This window comes from Sordaria macrospora, chromosome 1 (assembly GCF_033870435.1).
Source record: "Sordaria macrospora chromosome 1, complete sequence".
Classification (NCBI taxonomy): domain Eukaryota; kingdom Fungi; phylum Ascomycota; class Sordariomycetes; order Sordariales; family Sordariaceae; genus Sordaria; species Sordaria macrospora.
The window spans coordinates 8,667,422-8,689,337 of NC_089371.1; the positions used below are offsets into that span (position 1 = coordinate 8,667,422).

The 21,916-nt window shown below is 53.7% G+C and overlaps 8 protein-coding genes across 8 annotated transcripts; 4 read left to right on the plus strand and 4 right to left on the minus strand.

Annotated features, from left to right (window-relative positions):
• Positions 1-318: 318 nt before the first annotated feature.
• Positions 319-2,698, minus strand: SMAC4_00622 (uncharacterized protein). Its single transcript, XM_003352026.2, has one exon. The coding sequence runs from the start codon at positions 2,658-2,660 to the stop codon at positions 468-470; it is 2,193 nt and encodes a 730-aa protein (XP_003352074.1). The 5' UTR covers positions 2,661-2,698; the 3' UTR covers positions 319-467.
• Positions 2,699-3,013: 315 nt separating this feature from the next.
• On the plus strand, positions 3,014-3,968 carry SMAC4_00623 (mitochondrial 54S ribosomal protein mL59). The gene is made up of 3 exons (XM_003352027.2): positions 3,014-3,563; positions 3,646-3,706; positions 3,771-3,968. Exons 1-3 carry the CDS (start codon positions 3,169-3,171, stop codon positions 3,804-3,806), a joined length of 492 nt encoding a protein of 163 aa, XP_003352075.1. The 5' UTR covers positions 3,014-3,168; the 3' UTR covers positions 3,807-3,968.
• A 264-nt stretch (positions 3,969-4,232) lies between these two features.
• On the plus strand, positions 4,233-5,130 carry SMAC4_00624 (uncharacterized protein). The gene has a single exon (XM_003352028.2). It carries the CDS (start codon positions 4,413-4,415, stop codon positions 4,998-5,000), a length of 588 nt encoding a protein of 195 aa, XP_003352076.1. The 5' UTR covers positions 4,233-4,412; the 3' UTR covers positions 5,001-5,130.
• Positions 5,131-5,424: 294 nt separating this feature from the next.
• Positions 5,425-7,456, minus strand: SMAC4_00625 (uncharacterized protein). Its single transcript, XM_003352029.2, has 5 exons — positions 7,330-7,456; positions 6,636-6,716; positions 6,265-6,571; positions 5,896-6,208; positions 5,425-5,841 (listed from the first exon to the last, which is right to left on the minus strand). The coding sequence occupies exons 2-5, from the start codon at positions 6,694-6,696 to the stop codon at positions 5,734-5,736; spliced, it is 789 nt and encodes a 262-aa protein (XP_003352077.1). The 5' UTR covers positions 6,697-6,716; positions 7,330-7,456; the 3' UTR covers positions 5,425-5,733.
• Positions 7,457-9,618: 2,162 nt separating this feature from the next.
• On the plus strand, positions 9,619-10,901 carry SMAC4_00626 (uncharacterized protein). The gene is made up of 3 exons (XM_003352030.2): positions 9,619-10,116; positions 10,252-10,383; positions 10,562-10,901. Exons 1-3 carry the CDS (start codon positions 10,001-10,003, stop codon positions 10,599-10,601), a joined length of 288 nt encoding a protein of 95 aa, XP_003352078.1. The 5' UTR covers positions 9,619-10,000; the 3' UTR covers positions 10,602-10,901.
• A 352-nt stretch (positions 10,902-11,253) lies between these two features.
• SMAC4_00627 (uncharacterized protein) lies at positions 11,254-14,493 on the minus strand. The gene is made up of 2 exons (XM_003352031.2): positions 11,904-14,493; positions 11,254-11,808 (listed from the first exon to the last, which is right to left on the minus strand). The coding sequence occupies exons 1-2, from the start codon at positions 13,752-13,754 to the stop codon at positions 11,611-11,613; spliced, it is 2,049 nt and encodes a 682-aa protein (XP_003352079.1). The 5' UTR covers positions 13,755-14,493; the 3' UTR covers positions 11,254-11,610.
• Positions 14,494-14,525: 32 nt separating this feature from the next.
• Positions 14,526-17,780, plus strand: SMAC4_00629 (uncharacterized protein). Its single transcript, XM_003352033.2, has 4 exons — positions 14,526-15,086; positions 15,170-15,580; positions 15,707-16,617; positions 16,686-17,780. Exons 1-4 carry the CDS (start codon positions 15,011-15,013, stop codon positions 17,481-17,483), a joined length of 2,196 nt encoding a protein of 731 aa, XP_003352081.2. The 5' UTR covers positions 14,526-15,010; the 3' UTR covers positions 17,484-17,780.
• Positions 17,781-18,558: 778 nt separating this feature from the next.
• On the minus strand, positions 18,559-21,355 carry SMAC4_00630 (uncharacterized protein). The gene is made up of 3 exons (XM_003352034.2): positions 20,520-21,355; positions 19,430-20,416; positions 18,559-19,361 (listed from the first exon to the last, which is right to left on the minus strand). Exons 1-3 carry the CDS (start codon positions 21,035-21,037, stop codon positions 19,331-19,333), a joined length of 1,536 nt encoding a protein of 511 aa, XP_003352082.1. The 5' UTR covers positions 21,038-21,355; the 3' UTR covers positions 18,559-19,330.
• Positions 21,356-21,916: the final 561 nt, after the last annotated feature.

Genomic DNA, 21,916 nt, shown 5'->3' on the forward strand with positions numbered 1-21,916 from the left:
AGTCGTGCTGCAGGGCCAAGACCCGCCCTCGCCGCCTAACAAAGGCCAGCGGCACCCAGTCGCAGCCAGTTTCGGTACTGAAGGGGGGCGCTGGCGGGGCGAGCATTCAGGTTGCCCTGGCATGGCCCACGCCGATGATGCTTGGCGAGATTATCTGATGATCTGATAAACTTTGCAAGCCTCGGAAACGTTGGGTCGACATCTCCACTGCAACCTCAACCGCTCCTCTTCGGGGCTCTTCCTTGGTCCTCACCGTTTCTTCGTATGCATATTGTTTCGGACGTACGCGGCCGGGCTCGGAATCGCTTCATGGAAAAGATGGATATATCATTAAATCCCTCAAACCATTTCCGGTACTCCTATGCATTCTTATGGTTTACCCATCCACTATCCCATGCCGTTACCGTCTTTCTCAATAAGATGATGATATGCATACAACATTACAATAACATCCATGTAACAGTTCACTAGTTCCATGACCCGCCCTTTCCGCTATACCCGTTGCTCTCCTCCAACTTCTTCTGTCCCTTCTGTGGCTTATTCTGCGCAGCCTCATGTCTCCTGAGCTCATCCGGCACCTTGGAGATGGACGACTTGGAGATGATCTGCCTCAAGTCATACAACACATCATTATCCTCGGGGCCCAAGAACGTGATAGCCACACCGCTCTTGCCCGCACGACCCGTACGACCGATACGATGCGTGTAGGACTCGATGTTGGTAGCCATGTTGAAGTTGACGACCAGCGAGACGTCGGGGACATCGATACCACGGCCCGCCAGGTCGGTGGCCACCAGGATATCCGTCTGCCCGTTACGCAGCGACGCCAGCGCCGCCTCACGCTGCTCCTGCGTCTTGGAACCGTGCAAAGTGACCGCCGAGAAACCCATGTGCTTGATGTCGCGCGCCACCATGTCGCAGTTGCGCTTGATGTTGACGAAAACAATGATGGGCGGCTTGAACTGGCCCGAGTTGAGGATCTCCTGCAGACGCTTCTTGCGCTTATCTTCGCCGGCCACGAACTCGACGCGCTGCTCGACCGTGTCGACGGCCTCGCCTGCGTTTCCGATCGTGACGATGGCCGGACGACGTAGGTATTTCTTGGCGATGCGTTCCACGATTGGAGGCATGGTGGCCGTGTACATCATGGTTTGTCTGTAGCGATCTTTGCCGTCCACGTATCGGCTCATCAGTTGCGGGTTCTCCGCATCGTCCGTGTCTGGCTTTTCGTTGGTTACCGGCATGGCGTCCAAGATCTTCGTAAGCGGCTCTTCGAAACCTTGGTCGATCATGCGATCGGCTTCATCCATAATCGTGTAGCAGCATTGAGAGAAGACGAGCAGGCGTCTCTCGAGACAGTCCACCAGACGACCAGGTGTGGCGACAATGATTTCGGCGCCGTTTCGTAGAGCGTACGCTTGCTCTTCGAGCGAGTGACCACCGACAATACTGACAACCGTAAACCCGAGCGGTGTGGCAAACTTCTTTGCCTCGCTCTCGATCTGCTGTACCAGTTCTCTTGTCGGCGCCAGAATAAGGGCATATGGGCCGTCGTTCTTGTTGTACTCGGTAAGAGGTGGTAGCTCGGAAATGTAAACCAGCAAAGGCAGCAAGAAAGCTGCTGTTTTACCGGAACCGGTCACAGCCACACCGATCAAGTCGCGTGCTTGAAGAGCGATGGGAATAGCAGCTCTCTGAATAGGCGTCGGCTCGTCGTAACCCACATTCTTGACAATATCGAGAAGACGCCTAGGCAGTGTCGACTCGTCCCAACTGCGCATGGGGTTGGGAATTGCGCCGCCCTTGGTAGCAATGCCAAAGTTCTCCTTGAAGATACGCCAATCGCGCTCCTTCATATCCTCCAGTTTCTTCTCGGACCAGTGCTTGCCCAGGTTCTTGCGCTGTTCCGTCTCCTTGATGCGTCTGTGTTGCTCGAGGTATTGCCTGGCACGCTCCTCGCCCGTCTCGGGATCGCCACGACGAATGGCTTCGGCCTTTCGCATAATCATCTCTTCCGTCATCTCGTAACCCCCAAGTCTGACCAGAGGCTCTTGACGCTCTGCGTAGATGGGGTCGAATGGTCGGCTGGTGTCATCATCGGCATCCCAGTCAAAGTTGAATTTGTTTGCTGCCGTCCTCCTCCTCTTCTTCTTGGCTGAGAATGTGGATTGGTTGACTACTGGCCCCATGTACCGGGCGCGCAGCTCTGCCTCGTCGTTCTTCTCCATCTTGACTCGCTTGTCTTCGTCATCGTTGGGTGCGCCGCGTTTTGCGCCACGTTGGTTCCTGTTATCTCGGTTGTCCCTGTTATCGCGGTTGTCTCTGTAGTCGCGGCCGTTGCTCATGCCGTTGGGGTCCCAGTCTTCGTCATATCGCATTGCCTTGGGACCGGTTGGGATGTGTCGTTGGGGGTTGTGATGGTGATGGCTCTGGATACCATCCATGCGGTTGCGGTTGCCGTTGTGTGTTCCATTTGGTTGAGACTTGGATTCTTCCTTGCGCTTGCGCTCTTCTTCCTCCTTCGCCTTCTTTTCGGCCTCTAGCCTCTCGCGTTCTTTTTTGGGGATGAATCTTGGTTTCGCCGCGGTGGCTTCCTGTTCCTTCTTCTGGCGCAGCAATGCTGCCAGGTCTGGGGGTTCCCGTCTTGATGTCGTGCTCATCGTGGTAACGTCTGAGATGTCTGGTGGGATGAAGATCGGCTCGTGGACCAGGTTGCGAGGATCGAATGTGCGATATAAACTTGTCCAGTTACTTGTTGATTTCTAAGCAATTCTGGGTTTGGTATTCGGTTTGCTATGGCGAACTTCTGGGGTGCAGCGGTGCAGCAGTTCTCGACCCGCCCAAAAGTTATGTCACGGTTGGGTAGCGCCGCGCCGTCGGTGATCCCTGTCGTGCCTGTTAAAGGGTCTCCACATGCCGCGCTTTACGCGGGGGGTTGAAGAGTCGGGTTAGGGTTTAACGTGTCATTCTGCTGTTTCGCGCCCTGGAACTTTTTCGCAAGTTTGGGGTTCGGCCGATTGATCGCAAAGTTCCCCGTTCCGGTCGTTCGAGCAATCCGGACCCTGTCACCTACGACACAAACCCATACCCTCTCTCTCGACCTCGACCGAACATACCACCGCCGCGTATAGCAGCAGGCCGGTCGATCGATCGATACACATCTTCACCATGGCGGCTTCGGTGAAGCAGCACGTCCAGTTGGCGCTTTCGCTCCCACCGCGGTTGCGCACCTTCTTGGCCCGGTACCCCCCGGCCTCGATCCTGCCCGCCGGCGCCGACCCCGAGACGCACAAGACCCCGTACCAGGAGGAGACGCCGAACCCGTTCATGCCCACCAAGCACCCAATCACCGGAAAGTGGCACAACCCCAAGTACTCGCTCAGGCGACAGGCCGAGCTCGTCAAGCTGGCCCAGGAAAACGGCGTCGAGGAGCTGCTGCCCTTCACCCGCAAGCTCAACGAGGAGAAGCTACGGAAGAGGGTCGAGCTCGGTCTCCGTGTCAAGGGTACCGGTGTTGGAGAGAAGGTCAAGGGTCACAAGCACGAAAGGACATTGGTTGCCAAGTACGTTGTTGTGCTGCTGGTCCGCCGCTGGGTTGTTGGGAAGAAGTTGTGGTTTGCTGACTGGGAATTTCTTTGCATACAGGATGGAGAAGAGGAGAGAGGCCATGTTGGCTATGCCCGACCTTATCCGGGAATGGAAGAAGGTAATACCAATTACACCGAAACTCTCGCGGTTGGGACGATTTCTAACATCTGGACTCAATACAGGTTGGCAAGAGGAACTGGACCAAGTTCCCCAAATAAGCGATCGGTCGTTGTCGCTTGTCGGGAAGATTCATGCAACGAGACTCAGTGCCATGTCCATAGACTGTATCATCACCAACAACAACAATGTACAACAACTTTCAAGCCATTGGAAAGAGGATGATGTCTTGTGGTTCGTTTCTCGGGTGTTGTCTTTTTTGGCGTCTTATAAGACGGGGTTTCTCCACCGTGGTTGGAAGGACGAGGTACTGCGTTTAACGGTGCAGTAAAATTTCCCCAGAATTTTGTTTCTCTGAACAACTCACTTCACGATATCAGGCAGACATAGGATCCAGCCACCACCGAACCGAACGACAACGCCTTTTCCTTAAGGACTTTTTCGGTCCTTTCTCTCGCTTTAAGTCGAGCACTTATAAAACTCACGTCAAAGAGACACGTGATTGCGGCATTCAAAGTTTTTTTTTTTTTTTGGGGACTCTTGGGGCTCTTGGGACTCATACCAACCAACCTTTCACCACTTACACATCTCTCACCACAACCAGCCAACTCCACTCGGACAACCTCACCAGTGCAACCTCACTGTGGTCTTTCCTACCGATAACCTATAACCAACCCAACACAACTTCTTGTAACAGACCGACCAAAATGTCCCAACCAACCCTCTACGAAATTCTCTCCCTCTCCCCCAACTCCGACCTAACCCCCGCCGTCATCAAACAAGCCTACCGCCGCGCCCTTCTCACCCACCACCCGGACAAGTCCACTCAACACCAACATCAACACGCCCACAAGACCTCGTTACAACCCAACTCTGGTACCGGTACCGGACCCAAGCCTCTCTACACCATAGACCAAATCTCCCACGCCTACACCACCCTCTCCTCCCCCAGTCTCAGAACCCAATACGACGCCTCGCTCCGTGCTTCTCGCAATCACCCGAGCCTCGGCAAAAGTGGTACTGCAGTGGACGAAGATTTCCAAACGGGAATCGACACCATAGACCTAGACGACTTGGACTCCGTTGAAGATAATGGGAAAGATACGTGGTACCGCTCCTGCCGATGCGGAAACGAGCGGGGATTTGCTCTCACGGAAGAAGATCTTGAGGAGAATGCGGATTTGGGAGAGGTGTTGGTTCAATGCGCTGATTGCACCATTTGGTTGAGGGTTTGTTATGTTGTTGCTGAGGATGATGATGATGATCATGATGGGGTGAACCAAGAGAAGAGGTAGTTGTGTCGCATGTCTAAGAGAAATTCGGAAATGCGATGGAGGAGAAAAAAGCGGGCAGGATGGGGGAATAAACGAAGCAAAGGGGCTGTTGTGGTGTTGAGATATGGTTGGCAAAAACGGATGGATTAGAGTTGGCAGGGAGAGTTAAGCAGAGCAACTCTAAGCAACTACCCGTGTACCACGACTTTCACACCCATTGTCTTAGATTGAGGTACAAGCATAAACGAAAATCACACATCAGAGTTGGTCAGGATGATACAAGTGTGTAGAAAAAAAGGTTTCCTTCAGTCGGCAATGAAATAACTTTTCCTGGGAGCGTCAAAGATATTCACATCTATAACTGTGACCATCAACCTGGTTCTTGACTAGAACGCCCAGTGGCGCTGTGAGTGTAAAAGGGTCTGCTCGATATCTTGCTCGAGAAAAGGGGGTAGATTTTGGTGTTCACGACTTCCCAGCGTACTAGTCTAAGAGACAAGACGATACCGAGAAACAAAAGGAAAACATCCAGGGTGCTCTGCTCTGCCACCTTCCAGCTCTCTTTCATATGGGGGGAATCGTCCACTTATTCTTGGATTGCTGTGTTGTGTATCTGCGTAAAACATGCAAAAAGTACTTGGGGGATCTCCATTCCGACACTCCAAAGACACCATTTCCACCGTGGACTTGCCAAGATTTCTGCCAGGGAATTATCACATCATGAGACTAAAAAGGAAACGCATCCGCCACCTCTTTACTCGGCCTTGGGCTCCTCCGCCGCAGGAGCATCAGCCTTGGGCTCTTCGGGAGCGGCCTCACCCGCAGCAGCGGGCGCCTCGGCCTCAGAAGAGGTCCAGAGAGTCTATAAAACTGTTAGCGTCTTTCAACCCAATCCAGCTTCCTCGGGTGGACTCACAAGGTTGTCACGGAGGAGCTGCATGATGAGGGTGGAGTCCTTGTAGCTCTCCTCGCTCAATGTGTCGAGCTCAGCAATGGCATCATCGAAAGCTTGCTTGGCGAGGTGGCAAGCCTGGTCGGGAGCATTGAGGATCTCGTAGTAGAAGACGGAGAAGTTAAGGGCAAGGCCGAGGCGGATGGGGTGGGTGGGAGGAAGCTCGGTCTGGGCAACGTCGGTAGCGTTCTTGTAGGCGTCGAGCGACTTGTCGGCAGAGTCCTTGCGCTTGTCGCCAACGGCGAACTCGGCAAGGTAACGGTGGTAGTCACCCTTCCTATTGTGAGGGTTAGAAAGCGGTAAACCAAACGAGCCAGGGCGCTGTATGCTTACATCTTGTGGTAGAAGACCTTGGACTCGCCAGTGGTGGCGGAAGGAATGAGGTGCTGGTCAAGAACGGAGAGGATGTCCTCGCAGATCTTGGCAAGCTCGCTCTCAATCTTCTGACGGTACTCCTTGATGAGGGAAACCTGGGTAGAGTTGCCCTTGGACTCCTCCTTCTGCTCGATAGAGGTGACGATTCTCCACGAGGCACGGCGGGCACCGATGACGTTCTTGTAGGCGACGGAAAGGAGGTTGCGCTCCTCAACGGTGAGATCACGGTCCTCGGAGGCGACGATCTTCATGTTCTCGACCATCTCTGTACATAGCGAAACGCATCAGTCGCCGTCGGTCGGCATCGGACATTGATGGATTTAACGTACCCTCGTAGCGCTCAGCCTGCTCGGCGAGCTTGGCAAGGTAAACAGCATCCTCGTGACCCATTTTGGCGGTGTTGTGAAGTTCTGTGATGTCGTGTGTTAGCTCGTGAAATTGCTTGATGTGGTGTTGTAGTTGATTAAGGGGCGGGCCAATGTGAGGGCGCGGTGACAGAAATGGCGGGGTAGATATCAAGGCGGGACAGCGAAAAGGAGGTGTAAGGCAGAACAGGCAATGCGCGCCGCGACAAAAGAAGCCCTTTGGTTGCCGACAGACAAACTGAGGCCAAAGTGAAAGTCGCTTTGTGTTCTAACTTTGGAATCCCCCGGCGTGTCGATCGAATGTGTCGAAGTAGACTTGCCGCCAACGGTGGGGTATTGCGCAGGCTGGGCAGCACCTCCTGAGCGAGGCCGTCTTGAGCCGGAGGGACACAGGAATCGGCTCCCGTCAGGTCAAGGCTCGGGTGCGATGAATGCGGCCGCCGTCGATGGCAGCGCCGGGGATGACAAAGTTATGGCGTTGTCGCATCGCGATGACGACAGCGGGTGGTGTGGTAGACGAAGAGAGGAGCAGCGGATAGCGGGAGTGCGTGTGTGCAGCTGATGCCCATGCCCACGGTGGACGGTGCAGGGAGAGGGGAGAAGCGGAGAAGCAGTGTGGTGTCTGTCTGTCTGGCCGACAGAAGCCATCGTTACATACCTTGTTAGATATTAGAGTAGACGGTAAAGGCGGTTGTAAGTTCGCGATGGGGGAATTAGCAGAGGCTTTGGTGGTGAAAGAAGTGGATTTCGCTCGGTCGTTGGGAAAAAGAAGCAGGAAATGGACTGGCAGAGTGGTTTTGGGATGCAAAGTTGGAAATGAGAGAAGGGGGTGCAATAAGGCAGGGAAGGGGAGAGTGAGTGCGACACTGAGGTGGAAGTGAGAGGAACCGCCGGGGCGAGGCTTGCACGGCCACGCCTCCGCCTGTTTTGGGTTCTGATCGATGCTATGGGCCCGCGGGACCACACTGGACTCCTGCTTCACCCACTGTGGGCGTGATGGCGGCCTAGGGAGTGAAGGAACGGGAAGTACCACTCACCAACACGTGACGCCGCCTTTGCTGCCTTGAGGTTGGGAGACGGGATTGGATTGCAGCTTCACTTTTGCCAAGTACGTCACGTCACTTGGGCTGGCACTCACCCTTTCAGTCTCAAGTCACTATCGCGGACGGACCCGGACCTGAGGTCTGGCTTTCGTCGCTTCCATTCCAACTCCATCTTTATTACACTCACAACAGCGGTTCATTGCTTGCAGTCACGCCCGCCTTTGAACCTGAAGCTCCCCTCCTCCCATCAGAGTCCGAGCCCGCTCCCTGTTTGACCCCCAACCCAAACAGCACCCGGGCAGCCCTGCCGGATATGCCAGCGAACGACGGCCGCTTCGAATCAACCAGGCCAAAAAGAGACACGACGTTACTTCTTGAAAAACTCTGATGGGTGATGACCCGAATGTTGGGTGCTCTCACTCTTTCACTGTCGTGACAGTCACAAACACCACCGTCAGCCCCTTCCTGGTGGTATTCAACAGCCCTATTTTCATCCCGTCAACCTGGGTTCATATGAATGCAACTGATGCCACTATGATTGACGCGATTGGAACTTGGTTGCCGCTTCCTAGATTGTTCCATGAATTCCTACCCGTCTGATAAGCCCAGCTTGACTGCTCCCTTGTTCGAAACAGCAAGCGCCCGGCATCATCATATTCAATGGTCGCATTAAGTTGCCCACGTTTCGATTATGCGCTTCTCTGATCCACGGCTACAACTCCCTAGTAAAACCAACCGCTCGGATTCCACCTGTCCATCCCCATCCCCTATGTCCTTAAATTCCGGGGGCGTAAACCACAAGACCCTGGCTCGCCTGGCCACACAGCATGATGGATCGGTCTCACGGTCTACGACTTTTGTCTTGGTATCATCACAAAGCCGCCTACAACTTCCGGAGACCTCCCTGTTCACACACGCTCACGCTGAAGGCATCTGGGACATCCGGTCTCGCCCTACATTTTGTCGCCCTCCAGATGTAACCGTTCCCATACCATCAGCTGAGCTTCCATCCCTCTCGTCGTGAAGCCGCTGTCCAGACCTCGATGGACAGGGATGGGCCCGCATTTATGATTTGAGAGGATGGAGTCCAACCCGGGGTCCCTTGTCTGACCCTGCTCACGCCCCAAGGCCCTTCACAAACGTCAGGAACACGATGATCTCCGGCTCGATGGAGTTTGGCAAAAGCCACGCCGTGGTAGTATGATGCAAGAAGGCTGGAAGGTAGGCCGCCCATGGAGGCACTCAGAAGGACACAGAATTCGGGCTGGAACGGTTGGAGGGTTCAATGAGGACCCTGAGTTTGGGTTGTGCAACCCACAGAGCCGCCCGCTTGCGCCGGTCGCGCAACCAAGATCTCACTGCCGAGTGTGTTCACGGCAGGTGGTGGCGTTCAGGTTGCAAAGGCGCCCTGCCTCTTGCGTGCTTGCAAAGTCACAACATCAATGAAATGAGACAGTCAGGATGGTTGTTGCCTTAGTCCGTTTCCATGATGAAGAAAAACACAGGGTTGCCGTTTGTTGTTGTTGTTGTTGTCTTGGTCATGAACATTGAAAGCAGACGGGCACTCCATTGATTGACTCCAGATCATGATTGCTTTCAGACCCCCTGATGCGTCATTCGTTACCTTCAGCAAGACAGCTGAAAGTGGGAAGAGGGGTGAGCTTTGGCGGGGCAGTGGGGTCAAACATGCCAAGCTTGAGCAAAGAATAGCAACAAATTTGCTGCCTGAGGCTGAACATTGTGTGATCCAACACAGTTCCCGTAAAGACGCCAACTGCCAGTCGAGCCCGTTGAAGTGTCAACGACTGCCACAGCCGAGCCGTCAGCGGACAGGCGGAGCAAGCGGCAAGCCACGAGCCGGGCTTTGAGCCTTGTCCCGCCAACCCCCAACCCCCGACGACATTCGTTGGAGAACGGAGCTTCGACGTCCATGCTCACCCGAGAAGCTCCATCCCCGTCCCGAACTCCAGTCTCCAGTTTTGATCAGGCCATCCCAAACAAGTGTACGCAATTGGATCACCATCTTCCTACACAACGTAATCGCATTGACAGCTAACAGCCGGTCAGCTTGACGATCCCATAGAAAAGGTAGCTTTATCCCCAACTTCCGCGACTTCCAATTGCTGTCATACATTCTTCTCCCATTACATACAACGACTCTTAATCATTTCATCCGACGAGCCTCTCTCTCTGTCTCTTACACGCGAAAAAGAGACCCCATCCGCTAAAGCTTAACCCACGTCACTCTAGTCCAACCAAACCAAACCACCAAACACAACCATCAAGATGCTCCGCACCACCGTCTCCAAGCTCGCTCGCCCTACCGTTTCTCGGGCCTTTGCTACCACCTCCCGCGCTCTCGCCGGTGAGACCGGTGCTCCCCCCAAGACCGGTGGCCAGGGGTGAGTTTTGTTCTTCCCTCTGATTCTCTGTTCCTCTGCTCTTGCGCGTCTGCACTCAACGTGGCGCGCACGTGGAGACAGTATTGATCAATTGCTGGCTGGCTCAGTCCGCTGACATCATACCTCCGACTCTAGTGACGCTTTCCAGCGCCGCGAGAAGGCCAACGAGGATTTCGCTATCCGTCAGCGCGAGAAGGAGAAGCTCCTCGAGCTCAAGAAGAAGCTCAGCGAGCAGAAGAAGCACCTCCAGACTCTTTCTGATCACATGTAAGCTTTGCAACCAGCACCAGCACCTCTCAACTAGAAGCTATCAACCGGCTTCATGCGCTTTCATCATTCCTCCCACGGGCTCTGGACGCTAGTTTGCGAGGAAGATGTCCAGATCCAGCGAACTAGAACAAGAACAAGAACAAGAACAAGTGCTAACATCCGGGGAAAAAAACAGTGACGAGATCACCAAGGAGCAGGGCGGCAAGAAGAACTAAGTCGACGATCTTATAAACAACCTATAATAAACATCACCTTCTCAAATTTTGACGCGCGCACAACCTCGAGGGGAATGATCAGCATGACTATGAACCCATGAAACGAACGCAGGATCAGGAGGGAAGGAAGAGAAATTGGGAGGCAGGAAAGGAACTGAATGGGATGGGATACGGCACTCGCGTGCGTGCGTGTGTGCCGATATTATACCTCACCACTATCTTGTAGCAATACAGCGAGCCAGATGATCGAAGAACTATGTGTCTTTTTGGATACATACCCGCTGGGGACGATGAAGCTTGTTCGGTTGTGTCTTCTACTTGGACTGTTGCTTGACGTGGGAACTTACTGTCCGAGAGACGAGACGGGACGAAGCTGTTATTTGAATTGGACGGGGTGCTTACATGGCTCTACGATCTGTGTTTGATCGTTCACCTCAACAAAGTCAATGATGTGCTTTGCGATCTCTACTTTGTTTCATCTCAACGCACTCAACAGATCGAGTGATTACTTACTCCAATTTCCTATCACCACTGCCTTTGATGGCATGTCTTTAGAAAACCAGTTCAGCCGCCTTTTCCTTCAAATTGTAGATACGCCATGTATTATCATAGCGATGCTATTTCACAGCTCAATCCAGACTCTGGATTCATGTGATCCACGGTCAGCATAGAGGCATCTGTTGTGTGTCACTTTCAAAATTTGTTCTTGGTTCCTCGACGCTAGACCGAAAACGCAAATATGTTCCTGATGCAACCCCTTTTCAGACTACCCGAGGATCTGCGTGAACTTAACCATTTGTTTACTATTTTTGCTTCACAGCCTAGCTTAGCTTAGCCTTTTCATCCCCATCGCAAGCATTCAGCCTAAAAATCCAGACCTAACAACGTAGTGTAGGCCCATCCATTGATACACAAGGCATCTCATGTCTTTACAAATAAACTTGGTAATCAAAACACAGAATCGCCGCCTCCCATTCTCTTTCACCTCCCTAAACTACATCGAAGCCCTTCACCTGTAAGCACCACCAGCCCTGTACGAGCGGTAAAAGCTCTGAGCAGCATCCGACTCGTTGACGCCAGCGTGAGAACCCATGCCGCTGGTGGCCTTCTGGGCAGCGACCACCTTGGCCTGGAGAGCGGCGGCGTTCTGGTCGATCCATTGGAGCTGGGTGAGGTGACCGTTGAGGACACGGACGATTTGGCTGAGCTATTGTTATTTGTCATATGCGTTAGTAACTGTACCAGACCCAAATAGAAAGAAAAAGGGGGGGGAAGTAAGCAAAACGACAAAAAAAGACATACCGGATCATCAGGCTTGCTCCCCTTGCTCAACGAGCCACTCATATCATTAATCTCCTTGATCATCTTGGTCAAGTCCTTGCCCATCTCATCCAGCCTATCGGTAAGCTTCTCCGCAAGCTTATACGTCCTCTCGCGCTCCTGGTCGGGGCCCAAGCCACCGTCGTTGGCAGCCTTTTGCTCGCCGCTGCTGGAGCCGGATCCAAGCTGCTGCTTCTTGAACAGCTCCTCCAGCTGCGCCTCGTACTGGTCCAGCCACGCCGTCAGCTCGTCCTGCTGCGACTCGACGCCCGAGAGCTGGCGCTCGATCTCGTTGCTGGCCTTTTCGGCCTCATACGTGCTCGTGTACAGCTTCTGGATCTTCTCGCCGTTCTCGACCAGGAGACGGTCCCATTCGGCGACCTTGGCGGCTTGCGACTTGAATTCCTTCTGGTACTTGGAGAGGTCGGTGGCCCAGCGGGTGATGATCTCGTCCATCGTCTTGTTCTTCAACCGTGGGAGAGTAGAGGTGGGACCGGTGGTCGTGGAGGCGAGGTTGCCGGTGGTGCTGGTGGTACCCGCGGCGGTAGTGGTGTTGTTGGCGGTTGTCGAAGTGGTAGTGGTGTCCGCAGGCTTGGCTCCGAAAAGACTAGTGGTTCCAGCAGTGGCGGTAGTGCTTCCACCCGCAGCGGTAGTAGCCGCTGTGGTGGTAGCAGGCTTGGTGGTGGCCGCACCGAAGAGGCTACCAGTAGCAGTCGCAGACGAAGTAGCAGGTGCCGTGGTTGTGGTCGTCGCAGGTGTAGTCGAGCCGAATAGGCTTCCTGAAGCCGGGGCAGTAGTGGTAGTGGTATCATCCTTCTTGGCGGCGCCGAACAGGTTGCCGGAAGCAGCAGTAGTGGTAGAGGTGGCAGGGGCCGAGGTGGTGGCAGCTCCGCCGAACAGATTACCCGTAGCTGGCTTCGCAGCTTCGGTCGGCTTGCTTGTGTTGGCACCAAAGAGACCGGAGGTTGCTGGTGCCGTGGTGGTCGTGGCCGATGTCGTAACCGGGGTTGTCGAGGCTCCGCCGAACAGGCTGCCGCCGGTGGTCGCAGGCTTTGCGCCGGCGCCAAAGAGCGTAGATCCAGAAGTAGCTGTCGTCGCGGGAGTTGTGCTAGATGTAGTCTCAACTGGCTTGGCGCCAAAGAGACTAGAAGTGGTGCCGGAGGTAGTGGTCTCAGCTGGCTTTGCTCCCCCGAAGAGAGATGATGTTGTTCCCGCGGTAGGGGCAGCGGTTGTGGTCGGGGTGCTCGTGGCTCCTCCTCCAAAGAGGTTGCCAGAAGCGGGCTTGCTGGCACCGAAGAGAGAAGGGGCGGCCTTGGAGGCATCGGCAGCAGGCGGTGCGCCGGCGGGGGTAGTCGACCCTAGTCCGAACGTGGTCTTCGCCGGCGTCGCCTGACTGTTGGCGCCACCTCCGAAGAGGTTACCGGTACCTGAAGAAGCAGCATTGTTTCCAAACAGATTTCCCGAAGTAGCTGCTGTTGCGGGTGTGGTGCTGGCTCCGCCGCCGAACAAGTTTGAACCACCAGCGGCGGGGGTGGTAGATGTGTTGGAGGTGTTGTTTCCAAACAAGCCCGCGCCAGGCGTCGTGCTGCCTCCAGCAGTGTTGGAAGTAGCGCCAAAAAGCGAAGGTGTAGTCGAGGTGGTATTGTTTCCGAAAAGTCCTCCAGCAGGTTTCGGCGCATCTGCAGGCTTAGCACCAAACAAGCCACCGGCCGGCTGTGTCGAACTCGCTGCTGGGGTGCCGAAGGTTGAGGCTCCGAAGAGATTCCCGGATGTGGCAGTCGTTGCTGGTTGGCCCGTGGCCGCACTGGAGCTTGGTGTACCGAAGAACGACATGGCTGCAATTATGTGAGGGTGACGATATTATGTCGAGGTTTTGGAGTTTTTGGTTGTTGGTGGTTAGGTAGGTAGGTAGTCGTCGACAAAACTGCTAGAGTCAACAACAGCGTCCCACTTCCTCAACAACAGGGAGCGCGGCAACCCAAGCAACAAATCGTAAAATGCGACGAGGGGGATTGACGCGATGTCGGTTTGGGTAATTGATGCAATGGTCCAGCCGTGGTATCAAATCGCGAGTTTGGACCTTGTTTCGAAATCCGTTGGTGGAGTGGACTTCGTTTGGGCGTGGGTTGGAGAATGCAAAAGAAAGTGCAAGCGTCACTCTCTCTGTGTTTGGATGGTCTGCGAGGTTGTCAAGGTTCCTTCGCGACAGGCCTTTTTTGGGAGGTGCTGCAGCGCGCCTGGGCTTTTCCCTTTCTGGGGGGCGCAAGGCCAAGCATTTCCCGCTGTGAAGCAACAGCCCCAGATGTGAAGTGGTCAGCCTCATCTCCTCCCATCTGGCATTGGGCAAGTGCCAAGCGTGCACGGGCGATCGATATGTGGCTTGACTGCAAGCTCAAGAGTAACAACTGGGGGTCAAGGCGGACATGCTCGTGCCGCGGACTTGATGCTCTGGCATCTGACTGGACCGTCTCCTGCAGCACATTACGCAGCGAGTATCCGTACACGGCGATAGCACCGTATCAAAACCAGCCTAAGCGGGCAGGAGCGAAGCAAGAAGCACTGACTGCGGTCACTGCCCGTTGTCTTGGAAAGCTTGGGTGGTGGTTACCCAATGTTCTAGGCCGTCGTTCGCCATTCCTCTAGGCCATCCGGAAGCTGTTCCTCCTCTCGACCTCTCTCCACACATTGTCCATCGTCTGGACATCGAGATGCCACAAGTCAGCCGCAACGTCTGTGTGCATACCCAACCTTGATTTGACCTCTACTCAGGCCATCTGCTGCTTCCAATTGACCTATCTCCTTTCTGCAGAGTATAAGAATTGGCTTACTCCCCCCTCATTGATCCATATATCACCGTCTTAGACACTCCTCAGACTCCTGTCACCTCAGCAGTGGACATCCCCCCACACCAACTACATCACTCCTCAACCTTGCCCCCCGATCACCGATCCCGATCAGCCCATTCATACGAACGTATACTGCTTTCTACCTACCTACCATATACACCTCTGCGCTACCCTACTCACCATAGTCGAAATTCCTCTTGTTCTTTGATCGTATAGACCGCCGCACTACGCTTCGAAATCACAATGGCTTCGCGCAGGAACAGTTTGTCACCTCCCGAGAGGAAGGACACCATGGACCCCGGCGCTCATGAGCTACCTGGTAGGTACAGTTGGTGGGACATGGAAGAGCCCCAAACCAGCCGGCACATGGATAGGCAACTAACTGTCTCTACGCGCCAACAGGCTCCGACAACGAAGATCACTACTCCGATGCCATCTCTGGCTCAGCCTCCCCCAAGGCTCCGTCCTCACCCATCCCAAAAACAAGGGTCGAGCGAGTAGACGACAAGCCGGCGTATGGAGAGGTCCCAGGAACACAAGCATATGCCATGAGGGAAGGAGATGCGAAGCCGGATGAGTTTGCCATTATCCCAGACCCGGACGCCAAGCTCACGGCCGAGGAGCATGACGAGCGCCGCCCGTCCACTCCCGGCGGCCGCCCCATTCCCAAGACCGTAGTAGAGGAGACGCCTGATAGCGCCGGTGCCGTCACCCACCCTGAGGTCGAGGAGAGGCACAGGGTTGACAGTCCTCCCGACGTGCTTGTCAAGGCGGATGGGCAGAAGATCGAGAATGAGAAGGGTGGTGACAATGGTACGGATGCGTAGCACTTCTTTCTAGCCACACGCACATTCACGAGCACATGCCTGTTTGTTTTTTGAGCCAGCCAGCATCGAATTATACAAGATCTCCTTTGTATTGACTTTACGTCTTTCGTAGATACTTCAATACCACCTGCATTAAAGAGTCCCGCGTCGATACATTCTAGAAATTCGTCACCTGATCTAGACCAGCCATCCTCTGATTTGCCCTCCTTAGGACCTAGTCTCCTAGCAAAGGAAGACGGCACTAGTAAGGAGGCGAGCAATGACGCGAGGGACGATGCCGTACCAGACAACGCCAAGACCGTCGACGAAGACGCCGACCATTCCAAGGACGAGGATGTAGTGGCCAAGACTGAGCAGGCTAAAGACGGAGAGGACGAGGACGAGAAGGACGAAGACGAGAAGGACGAGGAGAAGAATGGCGAAAACCAGCCAAAAGATGAGAATACTCCAGAAGAAGGACCCCAAGCAGACGAGTTTGAGGATGCCAGCGAAGAGCTTGAGAACCAAGATACCAAGAAGGAAGACGCGGAGGAGAAGTTCGACGAGCCAGAGCCCCAAGATACAAAGGAAGAGTCAGACGACCAGTTCGACGAGCCAGAACCCAGTCTAGAGGCGGAGAAGAAGATCGAGCCAGAAAACGACAAGGTCGAATCAGAAGACGACAAGGAAGATGGTGTCAACTTTGACAGCTCAGATCAGAAAGAGGAGAAGCCTGTCCAGAACGATGGATTCGACGACGACGGATTTGTTGAAGCAGGGGACAAGGCACCAGACGATGATGGGTTTGGCGATGATGACTTTGGGGACGACTTTGCTGAGCCTGCTCAGGCCGGCGCTGACGACTTCGGGGATGACTTCGACGACTTTGAGGAGGGAGCCGAGGTCAATAACGATGCTGACTTTGGCGACTTTGACGATGCCGGATTTGACGACGACGACGACTTCCAAGAAGCCGAAGGGTTCTCAGCTCCAGCACCCGCTCCCGAGCCGAAACCACGGCAACCAGAATCCTCATTAGGTTTCGTAAGTCCCACAACCAACCCAGTCACTGGTCCCTTATACCAACCGACGACACTGACACACATTCACAGCAAATACCCGACTTCACCCACCTCTCCCCCTCCGAAATCCTCTCCCTAACCTCCACCTACCTCAACGCGCTCTTCCCTCCCTCTCCCGACCTCGACGGTGACGACTCCGACTCCTCTCCCAACTCCATCCCAACCCTCAACGTCACTTCCAACGGCGTCGACCCCATCTTCCAACACCCCCGCTCCGCCTCTCTCTGGTCCCAACTCGTCGCTCCCCCTCCCCTCCAACCCCCCGATTGGATCCGCTCCCGCATCCGGCGTCTCTTCCTCGTCTCCCTCGGCGTGCCCGTAGATCTAGATGAGATCCTCCCCGCTTCCAAGCAAAAGAAACTCGTCTTGCCCAGCTTGGACTCTCCAGGAGGCGACGCCGATGGCGACGAACGTGCAGGCAGGTCAAGAAGACCCAGCGCAGCTCGTCAAACCCGCTCCGTTGACTCCCGCGGAAATCCCACCTTAAGCCGCACACCTTCAAAGCAACCAGTGAACAAGACAGTCACTTCCGCCGCCACCGGTAGTGCAAACCGCTCCTCCTCCTCAGCAAGGAAGGGCCCACCTCCGGAGCCGGTGTTTGATCTGGTTGCTGCGAAACAATTTTGTGAGACGACGGATGAGGCATTGTCGGGAATGACGGTTAAGGAATTGAGGGAGCATGTTAAAAAGTTGGAGGCGATGCAGGGACTGGCGAGCGAGGTGTTGGTTTATTGGCAGCAGAGGACGGATGAGAAGATTGGAGATCGGGAGGCGTTTGAGGGGGTTATTGAGAATTTGGTTAAGCATGCTCGGAAGGTTAGGAAGTAAGTAGCGATGGATGGGTTTGGGTATGTATGTGTGTGTGGTGGTTGGGGATGGATGGGTGGTGATGGACAATGGGAAGGACGGTCTGTGAATGGGTGATGGGTGATGGAAGACAGTGAGAGGGAAGAGGAGACGGAGGAGTGAAGTAAATGACGAATGTTCTATTCGATGTGCTGGAGGTGTTTTAAACCAAGACGATAGACTGAGGTTATAGTATCAGTGTTGTAATTAGAGAAGCTGTGCCAATATTGGATTGAGACCGATGGCTAAGAGTGATGTACTATGTTCCGAATGGTAGACTAAATTGACAACTACGAACAGTCAAATAGTTCAGTTGATATCAGCGCTGCCATGTATTCATGTCATCATCATTCCTGGAATTACCGCTCAACAACTGTAAGAGGTTTTAGTCTATATACCAGTACGGAGACATTCTAAGAAAGTATGAAATTCATGCAAATTATCTGCTCTGCCTCCTAGACTCTTGATTGTTTATGACCAGCACAAAACATGGCCTGAGTAAGAACTTGATGAAGTTCAGGTTTTGCTTTTGGTCGCGTCTTCTGGCATCGTGACGGCTGGCTCAGGACAAACTGAAGGTCCCACGAAGTGTACCATGATAGTTCGAGCAACTACCCTACGGCTATCGTGCTGAAGTAGTGTTTCAAGCATCATGCGTTTACTACGAGGCCCATCTATTTCGTATCTCTCTCTTTCTCACCTCAAGTAATTAACATAGAACCAAAAAACACTTTTGTGTACAATATCCCAAACACCACGGTTGATAATGCGATGTACTGGGTATGTTTGCACCAAGAGGATAGACAAGACTTATTGTATCAGGATTGTAATTAGAGCGAGAAGCTTCCTCGTGAGATTCGGCTTTGGAAAGGTGAAAGGTGTATAGTAAGCCATGAACAGAGTCATTTGTATGAAAATATATATGTACGGTGAATTCATCCTCATTCCCCGTTTCTGCTTCATTTGCCATCTTCACTTCACTCTTCACTCTTCACTCTCACTCCAACTAACTACCTATGCTAGTAAACGCAAAGTACCAAACACGAATAAAACTAAACCGAGACCGTATTCTATCAGTTGTTGTAAGTAGAGGAATTTCTTGTCACCTTGTGAAGTTGTGGTTCAGACGGTGGATAGGTGATGAGTGTGATGTGATATATACCAAGTGAAGGGTGGAACGTATAGAGGACTACAAATGTCCCATACGTTGTTGTGTTTACTTGCCTCACTCATCCTAAACGTATGATCCCCATGTCGAAACTGTTACCAGAATCATACGTATTGCCTTATCATCTCTACTTTCACACCACTCAGCTAGTTAACACAGATACCAAGCATGACTTTTTGTACAGATCCCATAACACCTCGGTTAATAATCCAGTTCAAATGTTCTTCTCTTCACAGTTTCCTTTCATCCTCGCGTATTACCGGGCTTTCTACTCCTTTCCGTTGCTCTCCGGCCCATGACCTCATATTCTCATCTTCGTCACCTTCTATCAGATCTGCCCATTCCTCTCATCACCATCTTCACGTGTGACCAGTGTACCAGTGTACCAGTTCAGTTCTTCTTCCCCTTTTGTGTTTCACACCACCGGACTCCTGTTGTTGGATAAAAATAAGACCATGTACAAATCTCAAGGCTAGTTTTAGAAACACAGGTCCCGGTTCCCATCACGCTACGCCGTCCGCCTTGTCCGCCCAGTTCCATTCTTCCTCTTTGATCACATCCCAACGACTTTTGAAATTCATCATCAGAGCAACCAAAAATTAACACCTTCTCCATTTTCTTCTTGATCCAGCGATATAGTAGACTTTCGAAAATTGGTCGCTTAAGAGGTGGAAGGCTCGAGGGTAACACCGCTGTTTACAGATATTAGTAAATGTTGAGATAAGAAAAAAAAATTGGGGAAGGACACAAAAAAACTTACGCAGCAATGGTGGCCCAACCGATAAGACGCCAGTGCTTCTCGATACGTCTGGAAAGGGCAACCTTCTCGCCGATGCTCGTGCAGGCGGGGGAGGTGAGGATGAGCTTAGCGGCATCCTTCTTGATGGCGGAGACCTTGGCACCAGTGGAGGTGGAACCAATGTTGACCATGATGACTTCGTTCTTGGCGAGCTTGTCGACCTTTGCCTGCTTTCCGTCGGCGGTGCGGACACCGAGGAGGCGGCGGAGGAGGTAGAAGTTGACCTCGATCTCGGAGTAGATCTCGGGGAGGCGGCCCTTGAGACCGAGGACGAAACCGACGAGACGATCGGCACGGCAGAGGGTAGGGTCGATGCGGGTACCGACACCGATGAGACCACCGGGCACGGCGTACTTGAGGTCGTTGGCCTCGGAGTTGAGGGAGACGATTCTGCTGAAGATGGGAGTGCACTTGAGGTCGCCCTTCTCGTCACGGGTGACGATACCGGGACGGATCTCGATCTCGTCGCCGAGCTTGAGGACACCGTGGAGAATGGAACCACCGGCAACACCACCCTTGAGCTCGTCGATCTCGGCACCGGGCTTGTTGACATCGAAGGAACGAATGACGATCATCTGGGGGTCCATGGAGAAGTCCCTGGGAGGAACGGGAATGGTGTTGACGATGGCATCGTTGATGGCGTCGATGTTGAACTTGAGCTGGGCGGAGATGGGGATGATGGGCGACTTTCCAGCAACGGTACCACGGATGAACTTGAGGATGGACTCGTAGTGCTGCTTGGCGGCCTCCTCGCGCATGAGATCGACCTTGTTCTGGAGGATGATGATCTTGTCGAGCTTCATGATCTCGATGGCAGCCAAATGTTCGGAGGTCTGGGGCTGGGGGCAGGATTCGTTTCCGGCGATCAGGAGGAGGGCGGCGTCCATGACGGCGGCACCTGACAACATAGTGCTCATGAGAATATCGTGACCGGGGCAGTCGACGAAGCTGGAGAGACATGGTCAGCCAGATGTGCTCGTCGGCGCATAGTGTCTGTCACTTCTATCATGACATGACGACGAAAAGGGGGGCGATATAGGGAAACACTTACGAGACATGGCGCAACAGACGGTAGGTACCCTCGCAACCCTCGCGCTCGCAAGGGGGATCAACCTCCTTCTCGGACTTGTAACTCCTGTAGCATGTCGGGCGAGGGCATGCTGGGTTGTCGCACTTGTAGATCTTGGCGTTGGCGTAACCAAGCTTGATTGTGATATTGCGAATAAGCTCGTTCTTGAAACGGACCGTCTGGACGCCCGAGATGGCTTTTACTACTGTCGACTTGCCGTGAGCGACGTGGCCGATGGTGCCGATGTTGATGGTGGCCTGTCGCGCAATAATCTCGGGGGTGAGGGGGCTGAGGGTCTTGACGTCGAGGTCCTTGGGGTCGGTCTGGGGAGGAAGGGGAGGTCTCGCGACGACGGGGGCGGGAGTCTTCTTGAGGGCCGACTTGCGGGGCTTGGCCTCAACCTCGTTGTCGGACTCGTGCTGTCCGACGTGAGACTCGTTGTCGGAGCCCGAGTCGGACTCGACGATATCGTTGCCGAACTTGTCGCCGTTGGTAGCCATGATTGCGGATGTGGATGTTCGGTGGTTAGCGGTTTAGGTCGATGTCGCGGGGCAGTAATTTTTTCGCTTTCGGTGAACCCCTCTTGCTTTGCTGTGTACTGGTATGGTAGTGGCCTGCTGCGGCTTGCTACTTTTCCAGACCCTGCTCCTTGGTGTGGGTATGTGTCCTAATGTCTCCGCAACGGGACTCGCGATATTTGATAGCGGGCGTTGTTGGACTGGACTGACGAAAATAGTGGGGTTGGAGAGAAGGTTGACTTCGAGAAAGAATGACTCTGACGATATTTGTGACCTTTGGCTTGTGCTCGTGGACCTGGCTCAGGTAATTTTCTTGTGCATTCATAGGCCTGCCGCTGCTGCCAGCTGCGACCGATCTCCAGCCCAGCCAACGAGGCGAGAGCCTCCTTCCTGCCCTGCGAACTGCGTGCGCCTGGGCGCCCAAACCTTTGCTTGCCGCTGCCCCACTAAGCACGATTTTTGGTTTAGCGTAGCTTGCCCCACAATGTACGATAAGCCCGATAAGCCTTTCCGGCCAGTGCTGAAGTCCAGAGCTCGGTCATCGGTTCAACATCATCCACTGGAACTTCATCCCATCAGCACCTCGCTACAGGCACTACATTTTCATCCAACCACAGTGACCAGTCTCGATACGCAACTGACTCAAGGTTTACACGGCCAAGTATCTGCTCGAAACTATACCGAATGTCAAGAATGGATGTACTGTCTCGAGCGGCGAGTCGAAGTCGGTTTTTTCTATGAGCTCTCGAGAACGATCGTTATTCTGCAACGCTATCTCTTATTGAGAAGCAGCATTCTTCGACGTACATACAGACGCTTTCGGATCATATGAACGTTTCCAAGTCGATAAGCTATACCCAT